The 23419-nt window shown below is 63.2% G+C and overlaps 2 protein-coding genes across 2 annotated transcripts in view; one reads left to right on the forward strand and one right to left on the reverse strand.

Annotated features, from left to right (window-relative positions):
* Positions 1 to 11234, forward strand: part of Uvssa (UV stimulated scaffold protein A) — a 31511-nt gene extending 20277 nt beyond the window's left edge. Inside the window, exons 8-13 of the mRNA XM_070021660.1 lie at positions 1765 to 1927; positions 2291 to 2416; positions 2964 to 3147; positions 3560 to 3668; positions 5329 to 5503; positions 7613 to 11234. Coding sequence (XP_069877761.1) covers positions 1765 to 1927; positions 2291 to 2416; positions 2964 to 3147; positions 3560 to 3668; positions 5329 to 5503; positions 7613 to 7706 — 851 coding nt within the window. The 3' untranslated portion in view covers positions 7707 to 11234. The remainder of the gene's footprint in view (positions 1 to 1764; positions 1928 to 2290; positions 2417 to 2963; positions 3148 to 3559; positions 3669 to 5328; positions 5504 to 7612) is intronic.
* Positions 11235 to 18686: 7452 nt separating this feature from the next.
* Positions 18687 to 22081, reverse strand: Nkx1-1 (NK1 homeobox 1). The gene is made up of 2 exons (XM_070021662.1): positions 21661 to 22081; positions 18687 to 19474 (listed from the first exon to the last, which is right to left on the reverse strand). Exons 1-2 carry the CDS (start codon positions 22079 to 22081, stop codon positions 18687 to 18689), a joined length of 1209 nt encoding a protein of 402 aa, XP_069877763.1.
* Between the last annotated feature and the right edge of the window lie 1338 nt (positions 22082 to 23419).

Genomic DNA, 23419 nt, shown 5'->3' on the forward strand with positions numbered 1-23419 from the left:
TTCATGACTTCTCTGCCCAGGCTGGCGTCAGGCTGCAGTCCTCGATCTCAGCCTTGGGAGTAGCTGGCATGACAGGTGTGAGCCACCAGCACCCGGCGGGCCCGCCCTCTCTTCTTGTGCTAGAGATTGAACCCAGGGCCTCACACACGTGAGGCGAGCACTGCACCCCCGAGACATAGCTAGCCCTTTGCTGTGCCCTATGTTCACTGCTGTCTATAAGAGGAGCAGCAGTGGAATTTGTCCGCTTCTCCTGAACTTCAGTGTTCTTAAGCTTTCTGCAACATTTCCAGCCAAAGTTTTTCCTCTTGCTCTCAAAAAGCTCTCTGATACCAGGGAAGTTTGGCTAACCACTTCTTAGCTGTTTTTCCACACTCCAGTTGTTTTTTCCTTTCTTCTGGGAGTCCACAAATGAGGACACTGATATCAGAGTCTGTCCTTCACACCTCTGAGCTAAAGAGGTTTGCTCTGCGCTCTCCCGCCACCCCTCCCCTCATCTGCTGAGCGAGTAATTGTAGAATTGTCCCCTGTGTCTCTGTGCCCTTCCTTGCCACCCTTCCTTTCCTTGTTCTCTTTTCATTCTTGGTGCTGGTGGTCCTGGGGCTTGAACTCAGGGACTGGGCGCTGTTCCTGAGGTATTTTTGCTCAAGGTTAGTACTCTACCATGTGAACCACAGTTCCACTTCTGGCTTTTTTGGTGATTAATCTGAGACAAAAATCTCACAGGCTTTCCTGCCTGAGCTGGCTTTTAAATATGGTCGTCAGGTCTCAGCCTCCTGAGTAGCAAGGATTGCAGGTGTGAGCCGCCAGTGCCGCTGGGCTTTTTTTTTTTTTAGTTATTATCTTTCAGTAGACTGGCCGTTGCTCATGTTCTCTCCAGCTCCCTTGGGCTTTCCCTTCTCACTTGGTCTGGTGTGTGCATTCTGCTTTGTCAGACGCACATTGTAAAATTCTTTCTTTTTTCTTTCTTTTGTGACAAGGTGCTTAGAAGGCGGTGCTGTGCGTTTGGTTCAGGCTGCTCTGGGCCCTGGGCAGGCCTTGTTCTGGTGTGATACATGCAGGATGGGGCAGCCTTTGGAGCCCCAGCAGCCCTGTGGTGCCCTGCCAGAGAAGGGGCAGCGAGGGACGGGCGCAGGGGCGGGTGCAGGGCCGGCCTTGCCAGCTGCTGGCCCTGGGCAAGGCAGGGTGGGCAGGTCTGGAGTGTGGAAGGTCTGCCCTTGTCCTGCGGGGACACGAGACCAGTATAGAAGTCTGTGCTATCTGTCACATCGTCTGTGAGGCCCTGCAGAGGGGCCAGTGTCACAGCCCCGTCCAGCCCAGGGCCTGCCGGCTGCTTGTCAGGAACCTGGCGTTTGCCCTGCAGTCATGTTAGCTTGTGCACCCTGTGTCTGGCTGCCCTGTCTGCTCTCAAGGCCATTGGCAGAAGCCGAGTACAGTCCCGGGCATATCCCTGGAGAGAAGTGCTGTGTGAGTCCCAGCTTAAAGCCTCCTCCGTGTGCCCTGGGAGCAGTGGAGCCAGGGCCGCACGCGGTGGCGTGTCACGGTTGGGGTGTGCAGGCCCCGCCCCCCACACGGCAGCATGGGCTGAAGCTGGTGACCCCATGTTAGCAGTGCCCCCAGCAGGGCTGCGTGGTCCCTGCCCCGAGTCCACTGCCTTCCAAGGTGGTGGGCCCTGCCTGAGGCCCGGGTAAGGCCGCCACGCCGCTGGCCACGGAGGCCACAGGGCGGGACGGCGCAGCACCTGGATCAGGTCTGTGTCTGTTTCAGGGCTGACACAGACTCTGGGGAGAGACGCAGCTGCAGCCACGGCCACCCAGCCCCTGCAGGCCAGGGTGAAGGGGACTGAAGAGGCGTCAGACCCTACCTCTGCTGCTGCCCAGCCCCGGCGGCCCCCAGACTGCCGAGCCCCTCCACCTCCCAGCGCCACCAGGTGACGCCGCACGCCCTCTTCTCGGGCGCTCCTTTGAGCGCTGTAGAGCGTGCAGCTCCAGCAGGGCGGCACCTGCTGGAATCTGCCAGGGCAGGGACAGAGACCCGGGGCAAAGATGCTCGTGGGGCACATGGGCCTGGGCCTCGCTCTAGAATGTGCGGTGGATGTGGGGGGACCCTGGCCTGGCAAGCGTGGAGACCAGAGCCGGTGCTTAGCTTTGGCGCTAGCTGCACCTCGGCCGCTGCCCGAAGCCCGGCCGTATGTGGCTGTGGCTGTGGCTTGTTCACACTAGCACTGTACTGGGGTGGGGGGGGTCGCGGGGGCTGTAGCAGAGGTGAGCAGCTAACGCCGTGCTGTTCTCAGGGCGCCGCTGGGACCAGAGGAAGCCCAGAGGCTGGCCGCAGAGCGGGCCCGGGCGCCTGTTGTGCCCTTTGGAGCGGACCTGTGCGACTGGGGTCAGGAGCAGCCGGTGGCTGGGAAGATTCTCAAGTGAGTCCAGCAGAGCCAGCTTTGGGAAGCTGCTGCCTGGTCAGCGGGCACAGCGCCCTTCGGGAACCGCTGGGAAGGCCAGGCCCAAAGCGTGAATGGCCCCGAGAGTTCTCCAGAGCCCTGTGATGCCGCCTTCTCAGCCTGCAGCAGCTGGTCTCCCCCTCGCCACCCTGAGCACTCGCATTCTTCCCTGGCAGCCACCAGGCAGGGCCCAGGCCAGAGGGGCAGGGGGGGCTCCCCAGGGAGGAAGGTGGGGAGACAAGCACAGCCGCCGGTGCTGTGTCCACGCCGCAGAGGGACGGGCCGCAGGGAGCCTTGGGTTTGTGGTCTTGAGCTGCTTGATGCAGTGGCAAGATGGAGTCCAGCTGAAGTGACAGTGTCCTCTGCCCCGGGAGGAGTTGGGGTTCCGTGGGGTCCGTTCCCTTCCCAGGGTTGAGGGGCACTTCGGCTGCTGTGGGGGACAGTTGCCCCCTCTTCTGGACACGGGGTAGCTGCCTTTCTCTGAGGACCCGGAAGACATTTTGAAGGTGTCTGGCCCACATTGCAGATCTGAGTCTCAGCACCGCTTCTGGAAGCCCCATGAGGTAGAGGAGGAGACAGACAGTGCAGACGTCTCTGAGATTCTCCGGAGCCGCCACATCACCTTTGCAGGGACGTTTGAGCCCGTGCAGCACCGGTGCCGGGCCCTGAGACCCGACGGCCGGCTCTGTGAGCGCCAAGACCGGCTAAAGGTGAGGCAGCTGGCAGGGCCCGGATGAGTACCAGAGGGAAGTCCTGAGCTGCCGTCCTCCCTGGGCGTGGCTCAGCACCAAGGGCCCCTGCTAGCCACTGTCCATCAGAGCACTGCGTCTGGGGTCTCCTGTCTGGGCCCTGGAGTCAGCTTCTGAGTGCTTCCACAGTGCCCAGGCCCCTTGTCCCTGTGAGGCTGGCGTCCTGGGGGCGGGACGGGGTGCTAGGCTGCCCCACCTCCCACACCCTGGGCAGAAGAATGCAGGTTGAGGCACGGTTGCCTCAGGCAGACTGATGCCAGGCCTCAAGCTCTGTTGCTGTTCCCGGGCCCCTCGTTCAAGGGGTATTGCTCACAGACTTCACGGGACCCCGCTTGACCATGCACCCCTGAGGGCTGTGTGTGCCTCTCTGCAGTGCCCGTTCCACGGGAAGATCATCCCCAGAGATGACGCCGGGCAGCCTCTCGACCCAGAGCACAGGGCCCGGGAGCAGAGGCAGCGGCTGCAGCAGCCAGCACGGCCAGGTAGGGCTGGGCAAGGAGGGGGTGGGGGGGCGGGCACTGGGCCCAGCCTCCTCTGGGGAGGGCCGTGTCTGCAGGGGGGTGGGGGGGTGGGCACTGGGCCCAGCCTCCTCTGGGGAGGGCCGTGTCTGCAGGGGGGCGGGGGGCGGGCACTGGGCCCAGCCTGCTCTGGGGAGGGCCGTGTCTGCAGGGGGGTGGGGGGGGGGCGGGCACTGGGCCCAGCCTGCTCTGGGGAGGGCCGTGTCTGCAGGCTCTTGGCCTTCTTCTTGCAGTCCCAGCCCAGCGCCCTGGGATGTGTGGAGGCCACGGGGTGGAGTGGGTCCTGACCCGTTAATCTGCGGGCCAGGCCTTCCCTGGTGGCTTGCACTCAGGAGCAAATTAAGTGCCTATTTTTGTGTCAACCCTGAAGAGTATCTGGTTCTCCAGCCCTCGGTGGCTTGTTAACACACAGGTATCAGGCCTTGGGCTGAGCCACGCTGGCCAGTCAGATGTGAAATAGCGTCTCTTTACTAACTGCAGTATTGATCCCGCCCCGCGCATGGGGCACTTTTCTTTCCCTGGTGCTCACCTCAGTGACAATGCATGCGGCGCTGGCCGTCAGAGCCGGGAAGGCCCTCGGCCCCAGCATCTATTGATTTTCTTCAAAGGCTTTTAAATTGCTCCTTCATTTTCCCGAGGTGCTCATTCCGTCTCCGCTGGGTGCCGGCGTTTTTCCTTGTGTTTAAACAATTGCTCTATTCACCGGGTTCCTAAACTGTGACGCCTTCTTATTACCGGGAGATAAACTGTTTGGACAGTTTTCCTTAATCTTGGATTAATCGCCCCTGTATCTGAACTGTGCAGCCCGAGTTCCTTCACTCCAAAAGTCAGCCTGGGAAGGCCGTGCCATCCGTCTGTCTGGGGTGCACAGCTGCTCCCCGGAGGAGCGTGCCCTCCGCACAGCCTGGCCCAGCGGCACCCGCTGGCAGATGCCACCTCTGCCCCCGTGCCCTGGCTCTGAGTCCCACAGAGTGTGGGGGTGTCTGGCGCACTTGGAGCCAGGCCCGTCTGTGTGCTGGCCTGTCGGGTGGGGTGGTCCTCCCCGCCTCCCTGGGGCCTCCCCGGCCAGGCGAGGCCCGACCCACACCATACTGATCTGCAGCCAGCTGCCTGCAGCCTCAGGCCCAACCCCTGGGGGACTTGGTGCCCTCCACATAGCTACCGTTTTCAGCAGCCCAGGGGTGAGCATCATCATCCTGTGTCTTCCTGGTGTGGAGAGGACGCTGGCAGGGCTGGGTGGCAGGCATCTTCCCATTCTCATAACAGCTGGTGCCCGGCTGGCTCAAGAACAGCGGCCCTGTCTTGCTGAACCGCACTCCGTGTTTCTGAGGTGTGTGCCAGGTTCCTGCAGTACAGGAGATAGCCCACCCGTACTTCCCAGCCTGGCAGCGGGTGCGTCTGAGAGCACCCAGCTGTCCAGCCTGCAGGCTGGAAAGTACTGTGGTAGTCCCGCTCCCTGGCCACGGCCTGGCCCTTCTGTGTCTGCCTCCTCTCGGGCCTGTGGGGCCGCAGGGGCTGTGCCGAGTCAGCAGAGCCCCGCCCTGTCTCCTGGGGCGGAGCTTGAACCAGGAGAACCGGCGCTGGAGTCTGGCAAGCATTTTCTAACATTGAGGGTTTTGTTCAGATTGGCAGGACCCTGAGTTTCTGAAGGACGTGGAGGCCGCCACGGGGGCAGATCTCGGCTCATCCAGGTATAGCAAGAAGGGCAAAGGGAAGAGGAAGAAACACCCCAACCTCACCGACCTGCGAGAGCGGGCCAACACCGCCCGGGCCCGCATTGGGAAGAAGGTCTTTGCCAAGTAAGAGCTGTCACCAGCCCCCCCCATCCAGTGGGACAGACCCCCCACTCCAGTGGGACAGACCCCCCCACTCCAGTGGGACAAACCCCCCCCAAGTCCGGTGGGACAGACCCCCCACTGCAGTGGAACAGATCCCCCACACTCCAGTGGGACAGACCCCCTAGTCCGGTGGGACAGACCCCCCACTGCAGTGGGACAGACCCCCTAGTCCGGTGGGACAGACCCCCCAGTCCGGTGGGACAGACCCCCCACTGCAGTGGGACAGACCCCCTAGTCCGGTGGGACAGACCCCCCACTGCAGTGGGACAGACCCCCTAGTCCGGTGGGACAGACCCCCCAGTCCGGTGGGACAGACCCCCCACTGCAGTGGGACAGACCCCCTAGTCCGGTGGGACAGACCCCCCAGTCCGGTGGGACAGACCCCCCACTGCAGTGGGACAGACCCCCTAGTCCGGTGGGACAGACCCCCCAGTCCGGTGGGACAGACCCCCCACTGCAGTGGGACAGACCCCCTAGTCCGGTGGGACAGACCCCCCCCAGTCCGGTGGGACAGACACCTCAGTCCAATGGGACAGAACCCCCTCCCCCACTCTGGTGTTACAGACCCCCCAGTCCGGTGGGACATACCCCTCAGTCTGGTGGGACAGAACTCCCACTCCGGTGGGACAGACCCCCCCACTCCAGGGGGACAGACCCCCCACTCCGGGGGTCAGATCCCTCAGTCCAGTGGGACAGACCCCCCTGAACTGCCCGGAGTTTCTCACTGGCGGCTTCAGTGCTGGCCAGGGACGTGGGTCCCAGGGGCCTGATCCTGGGTGCCACGAGTGGCTTCCCAGGAGACGCTGTGTCTCCCGTCTGTATGGGAGCCGACTGGTGTGGTGCCGGCCTTCCTCTCTGCCCTGCTCACTCACCCCAGAGGGCTCAGCGCTGGCCTTGCTGTGTCCACCCATCAGGGACAGTGTTGTCTTGGCGACACCTGTGGGGAGGGGTGTGTGGAGGCTGGCGGCGGGGGCTCCCTGATATACCAGCTCTTACTGGGTCCGGACCCAGCACCAGCCAGGGTCCAGGCCACACATCTGCGGCCCTGCACAGATGGGCACCCGCCCCGGGCCCTCGGCCAGCCATCAGACAGGCCAGCGTGGTCAGGCAGTGTGGTTAGCGCCCCACAAGGCTAAGGCTGGTGCCAGGGTACTGTCCATGGCCTTTCCCTGGCTGACGCTGGGAACGTGGTCAGGATTCCTGTGGGAGGAGGCTGCTCCTGCCCGGCTCCGGGGCCCTGGCCTGGAGGAGCCCTGAAGAGCAGCCTCCCCAGCCCGGGGCGCTGTGGCCTGGCAGGCCGTGGCCCCTGGTCCAGGGCCAGGGCTGAAAGCAGTCGCAGCCTTCCAGGTTGAGAGCGCCAGGCCAGCTGCCATGGGTCAGCCAGGGAGGTGTCAGGCGCCCAGCAGCAGTGAGACGGGGCAGGAGCCAGAGCCGGAGCCGGCTCCCAGAGCAGAGGCGCGGCCCGCGCCCTCAGGAAAGCCAGGCGTCGGGGGAGGGAGCCCAGCAGAGGTTGGGGCAGGAGATGACCCAGCGTGGCCAGTCAGGCCTGTGTTCTGCCTGGATGGGGCTGGGAGGGTGTGGCCTGGCGGGCTTGGGCCTTCCTCTCCCCATGTCCCACAGTGCTGCCATGCCCGGCCACCCAGTGAGCTGGCGGTGGGAGTGACACCTGGGTGTGCAGGTCCACACATGGCCACCGCAGTGAGCCTGGGAATGAAAAATGAGCGTGCGGGTCCACACATGGCCACCCAGTGAGCCGGCGGTGGGCGTGAAACCCGGCAGTCCGCAGCCCCTGAGGGGCAGGGCCTGCGAGGTGCTTCCTGGAGGGCCGGCCAGGCGGTGCTGGATGCAGCCTGGGGTCCTGGCAGCGCCTCGCAAGCCTGAGAGGTGGGCCAGGCCCCTCCCGGGCAGAGGCGCTGCCGTGGGCTCCCCCGGAGCTGCGGCCTTGTGCTGTGTCGGCCTCTCCGTACACGGGATGGTACCCACAGGACATCTGCAGACAGCCACCCCGGGACCAGAGGCCACAGGAGGGGCCACAGCCTCCTAAGTGTGTCTTGCCTCGCTCTCTTCCAGGGCAGCTGTGCAGAGAGTAGTTGCGGCAATGAACCAGATGGACCAGAAGAAGCACGAGAAGTTCGCAAACCAGTTTAACTATGCGCTGAATTAAAGCACTGGGCCCTGTGTGCTGCGCTGTTCCAGAGCCAGGGCGCAGGCCTGGACAGCGCTGTGGCTGGCTGTGTGTTCATGTCAAGCCCAGGGGATGCGTAGAGACGCCATAGGGGCCAGGAGCAGAGCTTGGTACAGGGCGCTTGCCCGGCTGGCGTGAGGACTTGGGGTCTGTCCCCAGCACCACAAACAGAAGTGGCAGCCCAGGCCTATGATTCCAGCTTGGCAGGAGGCTGGCATGAAGATAGCAGCACAGGTGTGGCTCACACCCACACTCCCAACCGCACAAAGGCAGCAGTCTAAGGTGGCCTGAACAAAAGCGAACCGTCCTCTAAAACCTAAGCCAAGGGTGTGCGCAGGGGGTGGAGCACCTACTAGCAGACGTGAGGCCTTGAGGTCAGCCGGTGTCACTTTTTTACGCCCTTCGGGATGGCCTGCCTCAGTGCTCAGAGCAGCCGTCCGTCCTCCCCACAGTGACCAGTGCTCAGAGCAGGTGTCTGTCCTCTCCATAGAAGCCATAGAAATAACCCCTCAGACCTGGATGGTCTGAAGCACAGGATGCTTCTTTCTTGAATCGGTCCCTGATGTTGGGGCTTAAAGTTGGCCTGATCTCTTGGTGACGTTTGTTTATGGCTTGCACTCTACTACTTGAGCCATACCACTGGCCCAGCATTTTGCTGGTTAATTGGAGATAAAACAGCCGTTCCTGCCTGGGCCAGCTTTTACCCGCATCCTCAGCTCTCTGCCTCCTGAGTCGCTGGGATTACAAGTGGGAGCCACAGCCCCCAGGCGCCCACGCTGCTTCTGATGCACACAGGAACTGCCTGGACGTGTTGCGCGGCAGAGCACGGAACCGCTGCTCTGCCTCTGTGTAGGGACAGCTCTGTTGAGCCCCTGAGCCGCCACACAGGTCGGAGGCCTCATGGACCCAGCGGCACTGGCGGCCCCCAAAGCGTCGGTCACCTGCTGTGCTGCCGGCCCTGGCCTCACTCCTGTCACCCGCCCGTGTGCTGCTCTACTCAGCATGGGCCTTGTGGCTGCTGCTCCCGCCGGGAGGCCCTGAGGAATCCCTGTATGTTCAGGTGTTTGGATGTGAATTCATTTGTTTGGGTCTATACCTCAGGATGAATTGCTGATTCTTACGGTAACCGTGTTTAACTTTCTGATGAACTTCCAGACGTTTCCCAGGGTGGGTGCGTGGATGGGCATCCCACCACCAATTTCTGAGAGCCGCAGCTACTCACCTTGATCACGGCTGGTGCTCAACCACGTGAGCCACGCCTCCACTTTTAGCTTTTTAATATGACAGAGGTGATGTCCAGGGCTACGCTTCCGTGAATCTGTCATGACAGTGTCACTCCTCCCTGGTTTGGGCCTTTTGCTCCTTAATTGGAAGTAAGAACTTCAAGGATTTGCCTGTTGGGCTGACTCCACACTGCGATGCTCAGATCTCAGCCTCTTACGTAGCTAGAATTACAGGCCTGAGCCACGGGCGCCCAATAAGTTTTAGCTCTTAATGTATATATATTTTTTTGGGGGGGAATCCGGTCGTGGGCCTTAACTCCGGGCCTGGGCGCTGTCTCTCAGCTCTTCAGCTCAAGGCAAACGCTCTACCACTTGAGCCACAGCACCACTTCTGGTTTTCTGGTGGTTTACTGGAGATACGAGTTTCACAGACTTTCTTGCCCGGGCTGGCTTTGAACCGTGATCCTCAGATCTCAGCCTCCTGAGTAGCTAGGGTGGCAGGCGTGAGTCACGGGCGCCCGGCTTTGGTGCCTTTTTCAGGAAGCCTCATGTGTAGTGTGAAGCAGGGTCAGGCCCAGAGGCACAGTGGATGTCTGATTGTCCCAGCACTGTTTGGTGGGAAAATTACACTTTCCCTGTTGAACTTTCTTGGCACCTCATTTGAACATCAGCCCTGAGTCTGACTTGTGATTTATTTCTGGGCACGGTTTCCCTGCCCAGCTTTGTTGTCTTTCAGGACTGTTTGGGCTTCCTGGACCCCTGAATTCCCAAATGAACCTCAGGATGGGTGTGTTGTTTTCTCTGTACATATGAAAACGCAGCTGAAATCTTGATAGAGATTGCATTCCGTCTGTCAGAGAATAATGTTCTCTTAATGATAAGGCCCTTGATTCATGAATGTCTAGTATCTTCCGTTTAGTTGAATCATCCTTTATTTAACTGTATTTTATGACATTTAGTGTCTGAGTCTTCTACTTATTTTACACAGTAAACCTCTGGGAGCAGCAGATATCTTAGTGGTGGCCACCTGAGCCGGGATCAGTGCAGGGTCTTACCCCGTCTCTACAGGGTCTCAGAGTGTCCAGTCCGTGTCTGCCCCATTGCATCCTGGTCTCAGCCTCGGCCTGGTGATGAAGGGAGGCCGGTTGGTTGGTTGCTCCTGGCTGAGTGGGAGCAGTTCCTTCAAGTCTTCTCAGTGGTGCCACGGGCGTTTCCAGCTCCTTCTCTATCTGGGCCCCGTCCCTCGCTCACAGTCATACAGAGAAAACAGCATCGAGGACACCCGCTGGTAGTGAGTCCCCTTGACTTGTTTTTATTAGCACCGGACAGTTGCTCTGTCCTGTCCACAGGTGTGCTGTGTACTCTGGCAAGACTCACCCCCACCCCCACCCCCTCCCTTCTCCCCCACCCAGACCACTAGTCCTTTCTTCTGTCATTCTGCGGAGCTAGCTACTCTTGGCCATGTTAGCAATGAGGTGAGGCAAGATTAATTTGGGAATCTGAGATGATGATTGGTTTTGTTTGATCCTCAGAAGTTCCTACCCAGTTAGAGTGGGAAGAAAAGGAGCCTACCAGCCTGGTCCAGTTGCTTAGACCCATAATCCTGCTACTCAGGAGGCTGAAGTCTGAGGATCTCAGTTCGAAGCCAGCCTGGACAAAAAAAGTCCATGAGACTCTTATCTCCAATTAATCACCAAAGCTGGAGGTGGAGCTCAAGTGGTAAAGCTCTAACCTTGCACCAAAAAGCTCAGGATAGTGCCCAGGTCCTGAGTTCAAGCCCCAGGACTGGCACCAAAAAGAAAAGGAGCCTGTTACATACTTTAGTGCCTCATTTTAATTTTCAAACACTACTTCAGGGCACTCAGTTTTCCTAGAAGCCAGCAAGGCCTGTTGTGGGGCTGCTACAGGAGGTTCCGACTTCCTTGGTGAAATGACTTGGCAGCATACCGACAGAGGTACTTGGAACTGTCAGCCTTTTCTGTCTTTTCTAGGGACCTTACAAAGTAATTCCTCTCAGAAATAGGATTACTTCATTGTCATTTCCATAGCCAAGTCCTAATTTTTTGTTAATTCTACTCCTTGGGAATTGAGATTTTCTGTGTTCTTATTCAAATTTTGTATCTCACTTTTGTCTCTGAAACGCCCTCTCCCTCTCGGTCCTGGGCTTGGAGGCATGCTGATCGAGGTTACCTTGTCCTGGAAAGGAAAGCTTTACTTTGTAAGTTTGATCCAGACACTTGCTTTTTACGTATTTAAGGTCGAATAAAGGAAGAATATAAAGGAAGCGAAGTGTCTCCGTGTGCTGCGCCCGGCGCCTGTCCTCGGGGACATTGTGAGTGCCGGGCAGTTTGTCTCGCTTCCTTAGCTACATCTACACAGCTCTTGGTTCATTCTTCCTATTGGAGTCATCAGGTACAATTCTGACCTTGCTACAGCAGATCGAGTCAGCAAGTCACCCATCAAATGGAAAACAGGAGAGCGGCGTTTGGATGGAGTCACAGTCAAACGTCTGTTCAGAAGGGTCACAGCTCTGCATCGGTGGAGGCCGTCCAGCCGTCTAACGTGCTGGGGAACCAGAAAGTTGCACGTTTCCTGGCCTTGAGGCCCAGCAGGGTGGCGTGGCAGAGGGGAGGGCTGCTCCCATGCCTGTGGAGATACGATTTTGATGGGATTCCTTTTATTTTTCTTGCCTAATTGCTTTGGCTAGCACCTCCAATCCAATGTTAAAGAGACGGACGGTTGGCAGGGGAAGACTGTTCCCGATTGTGGTGGAGAAGGAAAGCTTTCCCGTCTGCCACACTGGGATGCGGCACTGGCTGTGGGACTGCAGTGCCCCGTCTGCCACACTGGGACGCGCCGCTGGCCGTGGGACTGCAGGTGTCCCGTCTGCCACACTGGGACGTGCCGCTGGCCGTGGGACTGCAGGTGTCCCCGTCTGACTCCTGAGGAAGTCCTCCCCACCTCTTTCTTTGGATGCTTTTTTTGGGGGGGGGAGGTCCGGTCGTGGGGCCTGAACTCTGGGCCTGGGCGCTGTCCCTCAGCTCCCTCAGCTCTTCAGCTCAAGGCGAGCACTCTACCACTTGAGCCACAGCGCCACTTCCAGCGTTTTTCCTTTTGCTTATGTGGTGCTGAGGAATCGAACCCAGGGCCTCAGGCATGCAAGCAAGCGCTCTACCACTGAGCCACCTTCCCAGCCCCCTCTTTGAATGCTTTTCTCCTGAGATTGAAATGCAGCAGATGCTTCATTTCTCCTACTGCCAAATACTTTTTGTGCTACCTCCGTTGAGACGGTGGTGTGATTCTCTCCTTTCTGTTCCTCGTGTTCTACAGTTCATTTGCTGAACTAAGCTTGCACTCAGGCGTAAGTTCCAATTCCCTGAGGTACAGCACCCATTTCGTATGGTGCTGGGTATTTGCTAGCATTTGCGTCTGTGTTTATGGAGATACTGGCCAATGAGCTGTTTTTCTTGTGTGTTTCTTTGGCTTTTGGTGTAAGTCATTACTGGTCCTTTTTCTTCATTGTCTTTCCACATCTAACTTGTGTTTTCTGTGGATAGTGTAGACTTGGCCCAGACTCTCATCCACCTTCCTGTTCTCTGCTTCTTAGAGGAGCATTGGATCTGTTTATATTCCCAGGATGGTGGGGATGGCTTCTGTTTGTTGCCTCTATCTCTCCCATTTTTGTATTAGATGTATCTGTTCATTCTCTTGCAGCTTTCTTTAGTACTAAGCAAGTTCTTCCTCTCCCATGTCCAGACATGGACAGTCCGAGGCCTGCAGGGTCAGCTGTACCCCAGGAGATCCTCTTCAGAACTCCCACCCAGGCCTGACAAGTCAAAAGGAAGGTCCAGCTTCTTCGTGTTCAGTTCAGGCTCAAGGCAGACAGTGGAAGAGGGCTTACATTTGAGCCACACCAAAGCCCTTTTTGTTTTTCACCTGGAGTCTCATGCTTTTGCCCAGGGTCAGCCTCAGACCAGACTTCCTATTGCTCCCTCTTAAGGAGCTGAGCTTACAGGCCCGGGCTACTCTGCCTGTCACTGCCACTGTGTTTACCCTCAGGCCTCTTTGCCCTAGGTTCCTCACATTCTGGCCATGATGATCCTATGGATCTTCCTTGGAGCCCCTTGTGCTGCTTTGGCCGTTCCTCTGCCCCCTCTGCGTCCTGCCGGACGTTGCGTGTGCACTGCGTGGCCCTGCCGCTCACGTTTCTTTGCATTCCCATCTCCTGCTCAGGCCGGGGACCCTGGGGCCCATCCTCAGGGCCCACGGACACCCCGGACCACCCTGGAGATGCTGTTGAGCTCTGGCTCCTGATGGCTTTGCTGTTGCTGTGCTCCCATGCATGAATCCACACTTGTGTTGAGTCCTCAGGCTGATGCCTGTAGTTTTTGGACATGCTTACGAAAGTGTTTGTCTAGTAAGGGCTTCGTCAGGGCCGCTGGGGCATCCTCCACTGCCCCATTGCTCTGTGCGTTGAATCATGACAGGTAAATCTGCAGGCCCAAGCCCTCCGCGGGGCTTCTTGTTGCCGTTGTTAGCCTTTGTTTAGTGACTGTGCTGGACCAGTTCTGCAGTCTGGCTCCTTGGCCTGTGCGGTCACCAAGGTCTCCGCCCCATGACCTTACTGTTCTGCTTTTGATGGGATGGAGAGTCTCATGTGCTTGGAGTAAGTTGTGCGTTCCTGTGCAGGCTGGGTGTGCAGGGCCTGCCAACTCTACGCTAACCCTTGCTTCCCCTCGCAGTCAGGGGTTTCCTGCACGCATGCACGCCCTGGTGTTCACACACCACATCTACATCCCAGGAAATGTGCACACAGCCCAGAGTGTGCAGTGTTCTGTGTCCCAGAAAATGTCACATGGCCCTGCATGTGCACCCGCCCCGTTCTGTGTTCAGGAAATGTGCACACAGCCCACAGTGTGCATGCGGTGTTTCGTATCCCAGGGATTGTGCTCACAGCCCACGCACTCAGGGCCCTGTGCGTGTTTCCTGGGATGCAGAATGCCGCGTGCACACGCAGGGCCGTGTGCGAGTGTCCCGGGAACTGAAATGCTGTGGGTGTCTGTGCAGGGCTGAGCCATGTTTCCCGGGATGCGGAACACTGTGTGCGCATGCTCAGGGCTGCATGCACACTTTCTGGGATATGAGACGCTGTGCTACACACTCAGAGCTGTACCACATTTCTGGGAATATTCCACATCCCAGGAAGCATGCCCACAGCAGCGAGGGTTCACGCACAGCATCCTGCATCCCAGAAAAGGTGCAAGGGCCTGAAGCCCAGCTACTCAGGAGGCTGAGATCTGAGGATCATGGTTCAGAGCCAGCCTGGGCAGGAAAGTCCATGAAACTCTTATCTCCAATAAACCACCAGAAAACTGAAAGTGGTGCTGTGGCTCAAGTGGTAGAGTGCTCGCTCACCTTGAGCTGAAGAGCTGAAGGACAGTGCGCAGGCCCAGAGTTCAAGCCCCAGGACTGACAAAAAAATAAAGGTACACATGGCTCTGAGTGTTCATGTTCCACATCCTAGGAAACATGCCCACAGTCAAGTGTGCATACACAACATTCCATATCCCAGGAAACGTGCACACATCCCTGCGTGTGCACGCACAGCGCTCTCCACCCAGGAAACGTGCACACATCCCTGCGTGTGCACGCACGGCGCTCTCCACCTAGGAAACGTGCACACATCCCTGCGTGTGCACGCACAGCGCTCTCCACCCAGGAAACGTGCACACATCTCTGCGTGTGCACGCACAGCGTTCTGAATCCCAAGAATGACCATGTGTCCAATAGCACTGGGGTATCTCGCTCCTTTGGCCAGCTTTGCACCATGCTGGTGCTGGCTGAGTCAGGCCAAGTAAACACTAGCCTCACACATCAGGTTTTTCTAGAAACAGCAGACAGGTCAGTAGTGGCAGTTTTGGATGGGACTCAGTGCCCCCTCCCCCATGGATTTGTGTATGAGGTGGGGACGCCAGGGCTCACACACGTTGGGCTTGTGCCCGCCACGGAGCACACCATCTTGAGCAACCGCTCCTTGGGCAGTCTTGAGCTTCTGTTCGTTTCCAGTCTTGTTGTTGTCTGTCTCCATGGGCCCTGGGCTTAATGGGCCTCGTTGCAGGGCACTGGTGAGGACACATCCCTTCGGCAGCCCAAAGCCCCCCGGCCCTGCCCACCACCAAGGCTGGCAGGCTCCCGGTGCAGGCCTGGCCCTGCAGGGCCCCTCCTGGAGGGGTGCTAAGCCAGGCCCACCGGCCCACCTGTCCTTCCCAGATTTCTGAGCCCTGGCCTGCCCTGTGACGAAGGAGATGCCTCTGGTCTCTGTGGACATTCCCCCGAGGGCAGAGACGGACGTTTTCGTGTGTTGACGAGTGTGTGTCTCGGCTGGGCTTTGTAGAGCCAGGCTCTCCACAGTGCAGGCTGCCTCGCAGCCCGCCAGGACCCCCGTTTTGCTTAGGCAGTGGGTGTGCGGTTTGCAGGTGACGGATCATGTTGTTAGGTGGGTGCCCTTCCCCGCTTAGAAGAGCATATCAGATTCTGCTTTCTACTTTTGTGGATTCATTCTCACATTTTAAATGTTGATCTCTAAAGTGTGGGTCAGGAAATTTGTCTTAAATTTTAAATAGCTAACCAGTTGTCCTTACACCACTTACTGATAAACTCACATCTTCACAGATTTTGAAGTCTGCATAGTGTACTGAAGTGCCAGCCCTGGTGGTTCTGAGCTGTCTAACCTGTTTATATATTATCACAGCTTTCTGATGACTGCAGCTTTGTGATACAAAGCTGATAAGTCAGGGGAATGAGCCATTATATACTTGTGTCCGCAGCCCTGTCCAGACATCAGGGTTGAGATGCAAGGTGTTGTTCTGAAATGTAACTGAGAACTCAGTGGTCACTCATGCTTTTTGTAGCCTACCTTCTAAGGTGTCTGCCTGGCTTTATTAAAAGGTGGACTTGGGCCGCATGTGGCTGGCAGGCAGGGCAGGGCCGAGGCAGGGAGGGGTGTGCGCTCCGCCCAGGCCCCAGGCCCCGGTGGTCAGGTGCTCAGCCTGCTTCACTTGGGCCCCTGAATCAGACCACGGGACAGGCTTGCCCCAGGGGACAGGGGGTGCTGGGGGCCGGCCCAGGCTGGGGGAGCACCCCTGCAGCCTGCAGGTCCTGGCAGCTCCTCCCTCCGGGAGCCCTGCGTTCCCTTCCTGAGAGTCTCTCTACATACCCACACCGTACCTGTCAGCCTTGCCAGAACCGAGTCCGTGCCACAGGGCCCCTCTAAGAAGTGGAAAGTGGTCTTCACCCCAGGCGAGGGGTGCCCAGAGTGACTGTCCGTTTCCCCAGGCAGGGCAACCCCAGCGTAACCACCCGAGAGGTGGGGTGCGGGCATCTCAGCTGGCCGAGGGCTTCTTGCCCAGGCTGCTCCGCTCTGCCCCTCCTCCGCGGGCCTGCCCGCCTCCTCAGCCCTGCCCCACCACCCGATGCCATCCTTGCTCCTGGGACTGGGGAGGGGTACTCCGGGCTCCCCCCTGAGCTTGGAGCCAGGGAGAAGACCCACAGGGGAGAGGGGGGGGCGCAAATTACACGTGGCACCGTGTTATAGGGAAGGGAAGGCTCAGCAGGGGGCGTGGCTCCCTGAGGACAAAGGGCACCGACAGGAGGGGAGGGGGAGCAGGACCCGCTAAGCACAAGCCAGAGGGGGCAAACTCTGGAGAAAGTTAGGAGAGCCCTGAGGTGGGTGTGTGAATTGAGTGGGCAGCAGGAAGTCCTCTGGAGGCCCACTGAACCTCCCCTCCCCCTGGCCTGCCACCCCTCCCCTCTCCCTCCTCCCCTCCCCCCTCCCCTGGCCTGCCACCCCTCCCCCTGGCCTGCCACCCCTCCCCTCTCCCTCCTCCCCTCCCCCTCCCCCCTGGCCTGCCACCCCTCCCCCCTCCCCCCTGGCCTGCCACCCCTCCCCTCCCCCTCCCCCCTGGCCTGCCACCCCTCCCCCCTGGCCCGCCACCCCTCCCCTCTCCCTCCTCCCCTCCCCCTCCCCCCCCTCGCCTGCCACCGGTGGCTCAGCTCCAGCCAGGAGGTGTGAGGACGGTGCCGCCTCCCTCCACCCTGTGCAGGACAGAGCCGGGCCTGGGGGCGGTGCGAGGGTCCTGCCTGCCCAGGGCTGCCCCTGGCCAGACCCCTTGCATGAGACATGAGACACATGTGAGCCCAGCCCCAAACCACACGGCCAGGGCCCCCAGAGCAAAGCCCGCGGGCCGAGCGGCCGTGGGGCAGGGGCCTCGCCGGGCTCCCTTGGTGAAGGGGGCCCTGGATGTCGAGGGGCCCCTCGACGCAGCACGCCTTGCCGTGACCATGCGGCCTTTCCACACCACGACGGCAGGGTGCAGCCCCGCTGCTGAAGGGGCATCCTGGGGCTGCGCCTCCCTCCAGCCTGAGGGCAGGCAGCAGAGGCCTACGCTGAGAAATGTTTGGGCAAGGACGGGCTGGCGGGAGCGGCAGGTCCGGCGGGAGGTTTGCGAGCGAGCGGCAGCACGGGGAGGCTGCAGCGGTGGCTCTGGCGGCCTCAGTTTCCTCGTGTGTTACAGGCAGAACCATAGCACAGGGCCTGAGGTAGCTCGGGCGGGCAGCTACAGGCCCCAGGGCCACACTGTTGTGCCCTCGAAACTGGAAGCAGCCCTGTCCCCATGGAGTGACACAGGGTGACCGGCAGGGCCAGGAGCCAGGGGAGGGGTGCCCTGCACGGAGGGGGCACCAGGACAATGTTCCAGCGGCTGGTACAGCCCAGCCCCCACCCAGGGTGGACGTCGGCCCTTCCTCCAAGTGTGGCAGAGCCCTGGGAACTTCCCAGTGGAGCTGGGCAAGGTTGGTGTGGAAGGGCAGGGGCAGACCCAGGCAGGGGCAGACCCAGCCAGGGAGGCCCAGGGGCAGACCCAGGCAGGGAGGCCCAGGCAGGGAAGCTGGAGGCCCAGGGGCAGACCCAGCCGCGTGTGACACCTAAGGCATTGCTGCTGATGCTCTAAGGTTGAGCTTTCTGGATCCTTCTAGGGCTCCCTAGCAGCTGCCTGAATCCGGGAAGCCCCTGCTGAGCCGTGGCACCAGCACCTCACAGCTCACCTGGCCTAATGGAGGCTGGTCACAGGCTGGGCCCCACTCACTAATCCGGCCCTGTGCGGTCTACTGTCGCTGCCCGCCCAGGGGTCCGCTGGGGATTTGGGCCCCGCCGCGGCTCCCTCCCTCCCGGGCGTCCCCTTCCTACCCCACCCCAGAGGGTGGCCGTCTGGCTGGGGTGCCGGGTCCCTCCCAGCCCCCAGGGCTCGACCCCAGGAGGGGGCTCCGGCCAGTGGTGCGGCGCGGGGGCCGCTGGCCTCGGTCCCAACCCGACAACTCCGTCTGCCCTCCGGGAAGCGGGCAGAGGGCTCCCCGGTCCGGGCCCGGCGCGGGGCCACACGCGGGGCCGGGCCCGGCGGGAGGGAGCGGGGCGGGCGCGGCGGCGCTCCCTCCGCACCAGCGAGCCGAAGCGGGTCCCCAGCCCGCGCCCCCCGCGTCCCCGCTGGCGCCCGCAAGGACCAGAACCCGGGCAGGGCGCAGCGCTCGGGCGCGGCCTCCGGCGTTTATTGAGCGAAGTTCCGGGCTGGGCGCGCGTGGCTCGGCCCCGCCCTCTTCCCCTCTTCCAGGTGCCGTCTGTCCGTCTGTCCGTGCGTCCCGGCCGGTTCCAGTCCCAGGTCCCAGTCCCCCGGTCCCGCCGCCCTCAGAGGTGCGGGGCGTAGAAGGCGGGCGCGCCGTAGGGCTGCGAGCCCAGCACGAAGGGCGAGAGCACGGCGGGGCCCGGCAGGAAGGGCAGCTGCGCGGCGCACACGAGCCCGCCGGGGCCGTGCGCCGGGTACCCCGCGGGGCCGTGCACGGCGAGCGGCGCGCCCACGGGCGGCGAGGGGCTCAGCGGGCTCAGGCCGCCCGCCAGCCCCGCGCCCGGGCCCGGCCCGGGCCCCGCGCCGCCGCCGCCCGCGGGCGCGCTGGTGTCCGCGCCCGGGTTCTGCTTCTTCCACTTGGTGCGGCGGTTCTGGAACCAGATCTTCACCTGCGTCTCGGTGAGGCTGAGCGACAGCGCCAGGTTGAGGCGCTCGCACACCGACAGGTAGCGCGTGGCCTTGAACTTGTTCTCCAGCGCCACGAGCTGCTCGTAGGTGAAGGCGGTGCGCGCGCGCCGCGGCTTCCCGGACTTGGAGTCGGAGCCCGCGCGCTTGCGCTTGGGCTTGGCCGGCGCGCCCGCCGCGCCCCCCGCCGCCGTCCCGGAGCCGCCCCGCGGGCCCGCGGCCCCCTCGCCGGCCGGGGCCGCCTCCGCCTCCGCCGCCCCGGCGCAGCCCGACCCGCGGGCGCCGGGGCCGCCGTCTCCGCCGGCCGCCGCCTCCGCGCCCCGCGCCGGCGCCTCGTCCTCCTCCTCGGGCGCGTCGTCCCCGCTGTCCGCGCTCGGGCTGTGGCCGCCGCCGCTGCTGTAGCCATTGGCTTCGGCCTCGTCGGCCTTGTAGGGGTCGCCGGTACCTGCGGGCGGCGGGGCAGGGGAGGACAGGGGTCAGGGGAGGACGGGGAGGGGGGTAGAGGAGGATGAGTCAGGGGAGGACAGTCAGGGGAGGATGGGGAGGGGGCAGGAGAGGACAGGGGTCAGGGGAGGACAGGGGTCAGGAGGGCGGGGGTTAGGGGAGATGGGGGTCAGGGGAGGGGTGGGGAGGACAGGAGGGCAGGGGTCAGGGGAGATGGGGGTCAGGAAGATGGGGATCAAGACATGACGGAGATCAGGGGAAGACGGGAGTCGGGAGGGCAGAGGTCAGGGGAGATGGGGGTCAGAGGAGAGAGGTCAGGGGAGATGGGGTCAGGCTTCGCACCTGCACCCGGCCTGCCCCTCCCTGGGCCGCGGGCCCCTCTTCGTTTGCCCTGCTCCCCGTTTTCGTTTCCTGATCTAATTTCGTTTGTTTGGCCTGCACCCGGCCCCTGGCGCCTGCCTTGGCTCGGCCCGGCTCGGCCCGGCCCGGCCCGGCCGCCCCGGAGCCCGGCCACCGGGGAGCGCCGGGATCCCACCGGGCCTGGGCCGCCCAGTGACCACCGGGAGGCCCGATCGATCCTGGGGCAGACACCAACTTAATTAAACTCCTTTTGTGTGATGTACAAACTAGTTAAGGGCCGTTTAATTTATCTCAGCACACATTATCCTCCAATTACAGCGGGCGTGGGGCCAGCGGATCACAGGACGTTAGCCGCCAACCTGGCCGGACTGGGCGGCCGCCGAGGGCACTGCCACCCCGGCCTCTCCCGCCTCTGTCCCGGGCCGCGGCGCCGGCACCTGGCCGAGTGGGGCTCCCGGCCTGTCCGGAGCCTTGTCCTCATTCCCCACGGGGCTTGGCTCTGCCCGTGCCCACAGACGGAGAGGGGCGCTGGGCGTCCAGCCCGGGGCAGGAGCCCGGCAGACCCGCATCCCACAGAGGGAGAGGGGCGCTGGGCGTCCAGCCCCTGGGCAGGAGCCAAGCAGACCCGCATCCCACAGAGGGAGAGGGGCGCTGGGCGTCCAGCCCGGGGCAGGAGCCAAGCAGACCCGCATCCCACAGAGGGAGAGGGGCGCTGGGCATCCAGCCCCTGGGCAGAGCCCGGCAGACCCGCATCCCACAGAGGGAGAGGGGCGCTGGGCGTCCAGCCCCGGGGCAGAGCCCGGCAGACCCGCATCCCACAGAGGGAGAGGGGCGCTGGGCGTCCAGCCCCGGGGCAGAGCCCGGCAGACCCGCATCCCACAGAGGGAGAGGGGCGCTGGGCGTCCAGCCCCGGGGCAGAGCCCGGCAGACCCGCATCTCCCAGGAAGAGGCTATGGCCTTTGCAGTATTTAGTCTCAGAAATGTGGGAGAAAGCCTCTCTGCTGGGCAGGACGTGTGTGTGCGTGTGTGGCCCGCACTCGTGCCCGCAGCCCCACAGGTGGTCTCCAGCCACGCGACAGCTCACAGGTGTTATCAAGGCCTGGCTCAGGCCAGGTCTGCCCGGAGAGGAGACACGCTGGGGCGGGAAAGGTAAATTCGGTCCTGCAAGGCCTGGTGCAGGCAACCGTCCCGGGTGTCGTGGGGACCCGCAGCGGCGGTGCGGCCGGGAGGAGCAGGGGCCGGGGTCCCCGCGCCCAGCGCCCAGCGCCCAGCTCGGGGCTGGCGGCCGCCGGCCCGCGGCGGAGGGAGGGGGAGGGGGCACAAAAAGCAATCAGGAGCGGGTCGAATGCAATCCGCGATCAATAGCGGCCCCTAATAAGTGTAATAGGTTTTAATCGAGTAATTATCCGAATTTTGACCCTATAATTTAGATGTTGGGGGAGCTCGCAAGGTGCTTGAAAGAGATATGCACGCGCCGTAATGGGATATCGACCGCGCGGGGCGCGCGCCGCCCCATTACCGGCGCTTTCCGCCGCTAAGCACATTTCCCCGCAACTGTAATCGAAGGGATTTAATTGTTTTTCCAGAGATAACCAGCGTTTTGTCACAATTAGTCTGATTTGTCCCAAAACGGGGAGGGCGGGAGGCCGGGGCCGCGGGGGGGGGCGGTCACCGCCGCCCGGGCCCCTCCGCCGGCACCGACTTCCCGCCGCGGCCGGGCCTCGGGAGCCCGGGTCCGACGGAGGCCGCGGGCGGGCGGCGCGCGCCCCGTACCCGGCGAACTTTCCACGGAGCGCCCCGCGCCCCGCGCCGCCCCGGGCTACTCACTCTGCGGCTCGGCTCCCGCGGCGGCGAGGCTGCGGCGCTCCGGCTCCTCCGCGCGCGGCGGGCGTCCCGGGGCGCACGGGGCGCACGCGGCGGGGCCCGCGGGGCCCGGCAGCACGCAGCGGCGCCTTCTGCTGTTGAACTTATTGGGGTCCAGGATGTCCAGCACCGAGAAGGAGGTGGGGCGCGGGGGCGCGGCGGGCCGGGCTGCGCCCGCACCCTCGGGCGCCGCGGGCGCCGTGTCGCCGGCCGCGAGCGGCGGGGCCCCGGCCCGGGGGAACGCGGGGAGGTCGGCGCGCCCGTCCATGGCGTCCCGAGCTGCGGCGGCGGGCGCGGCGGGCGCGGGCCCCGGGCCGGGCGGCGGCGGCGGCGGCGGCGGCGGCGCGGGCCCGTCCCCGGGAGCCGCCGGGCCGCTGGCGCTCATGCCGGCCTCCCGCCGCTCCGGCGGCTCGCGCCCCGCCGCTCACTGGGCTCCCATGGCCGGCGGCCCGCCGCCCCCGGCCCGGAACCGCCGGCGTGGCCTCCGCCGCCGCCTCAGGCCGCCGGCCCGCGCATTTATGGCGGCCCGGCCGAGGCGCCGGCGCGGCCGCACGCCGCACACCGCACACCGCACACACGTGCGCCGCCGCCCGCGGCCCCGCCGCCCTCGTTAGCGCGCGCGCCTAATTGGCTGCGAACGGCTCGGGGCGCGGGGGGCGGGCCCCGCGGGGGGGGGCGGGCCGGAGCCGCGGCCCGGGCGCCGGAGCGCGGACCGCGGGCGGCGGCGCCTCCGCCTCCCGGCCCGGGGCGAACGCGGCCCGGCCGGCCTCGGATTGCTGCGGGGCCCGGCGGCGGCGCGGCGGAGGCCCGCGGAGCCCCGGCCCGCCCGCACGTCTCTCGCTCGCCTCGCCCCGGGCGGCTGGGGCCCGCGGCGGCCTCGGCCCCTTCCCGGTGATCCCCGAGGCCGGGCTTCGCCGACTGCCGCGGCGGCCGCCGGGCCCGGAGCTCCCGCCGCGGCCCCCGCCCCCCGCGGCGCCCGCCCCCCGCGCGCCATCGAATTAGAGGCCCCGAGGGGGCGGGGCCGCGGCCCCGGGCGCCCATTAGCGGCGCCGTCCGGAGGACGGGGGCTGGACGGCGCGCCCTCCCCGCCTCCGCCCCCGGCCTGGGGGGGGGAGGGGGGCGGACCGCGCGGGCCCCGCTCGCCCCCCCTGCCCGGACGGGGTTGGAAAATCGCTGGGACGCCGCCCGCCCGCGGAGACGGCCGTAGCCTCCCCGCCGGGAGGCTGCAGCCCGCGCCCCGCTCGCGGAGAACGCGCTGGCGGCCGCGCGCACGCCCGGGGCCGGGTCCCCGGGGCTCCGAGCGCGGGCGGCCGGCCGCGCGTCCCGCCGCGGTCCCCCGAGCCCGCTCCGCGCACAAGGACGGGCCTTCGCAATTACCGCGGGCAATGATTCTTCGGAAGCAGACATTAAAAGTTGGGGGAAACAATAAGGGACCGGTCGGCTGTCATTTGGGCCACGCTCCGACGTTCTGAGCCCGGGCGGCTGGGGTGGGGCCGCCCCCCTCCCCGCGCCCGCCCTCCCGCCGCCCCACTGGCCCGTCCATCCTGAGATTCTAATCAGACCCACGACGCTGTGTCCTTCCTTGCCAGGACTTGATTATTCTTTATCTTTAAATTATAAATCACCTCTGGGGAAGGAGGGTGGGTCATCTCTCATCGGAAGAAGGTAATTATCTCCTTCCCACCCGCTCCCTCCTCTCCCAGCTGGGTTTGAATATAGACGT

This window comes from Dipodomys merriami, unplaced genomic scaffold (genome assembly GCF_024711535.1).
Source record: "Dipodomys merriami isolate MVZ:Mamm:240054 unplaced genomic scaffold, mDipMer1.0.p SCAF_143, whole genome shotgun sequence".
NCBI classification, from domain to species: domain Eukaryota; kingdom Metazoa; phylum Chordata; class Mammalia; order Rodentia; family Heteromyidae; genus Dipodomys; species Dipodomys merriami.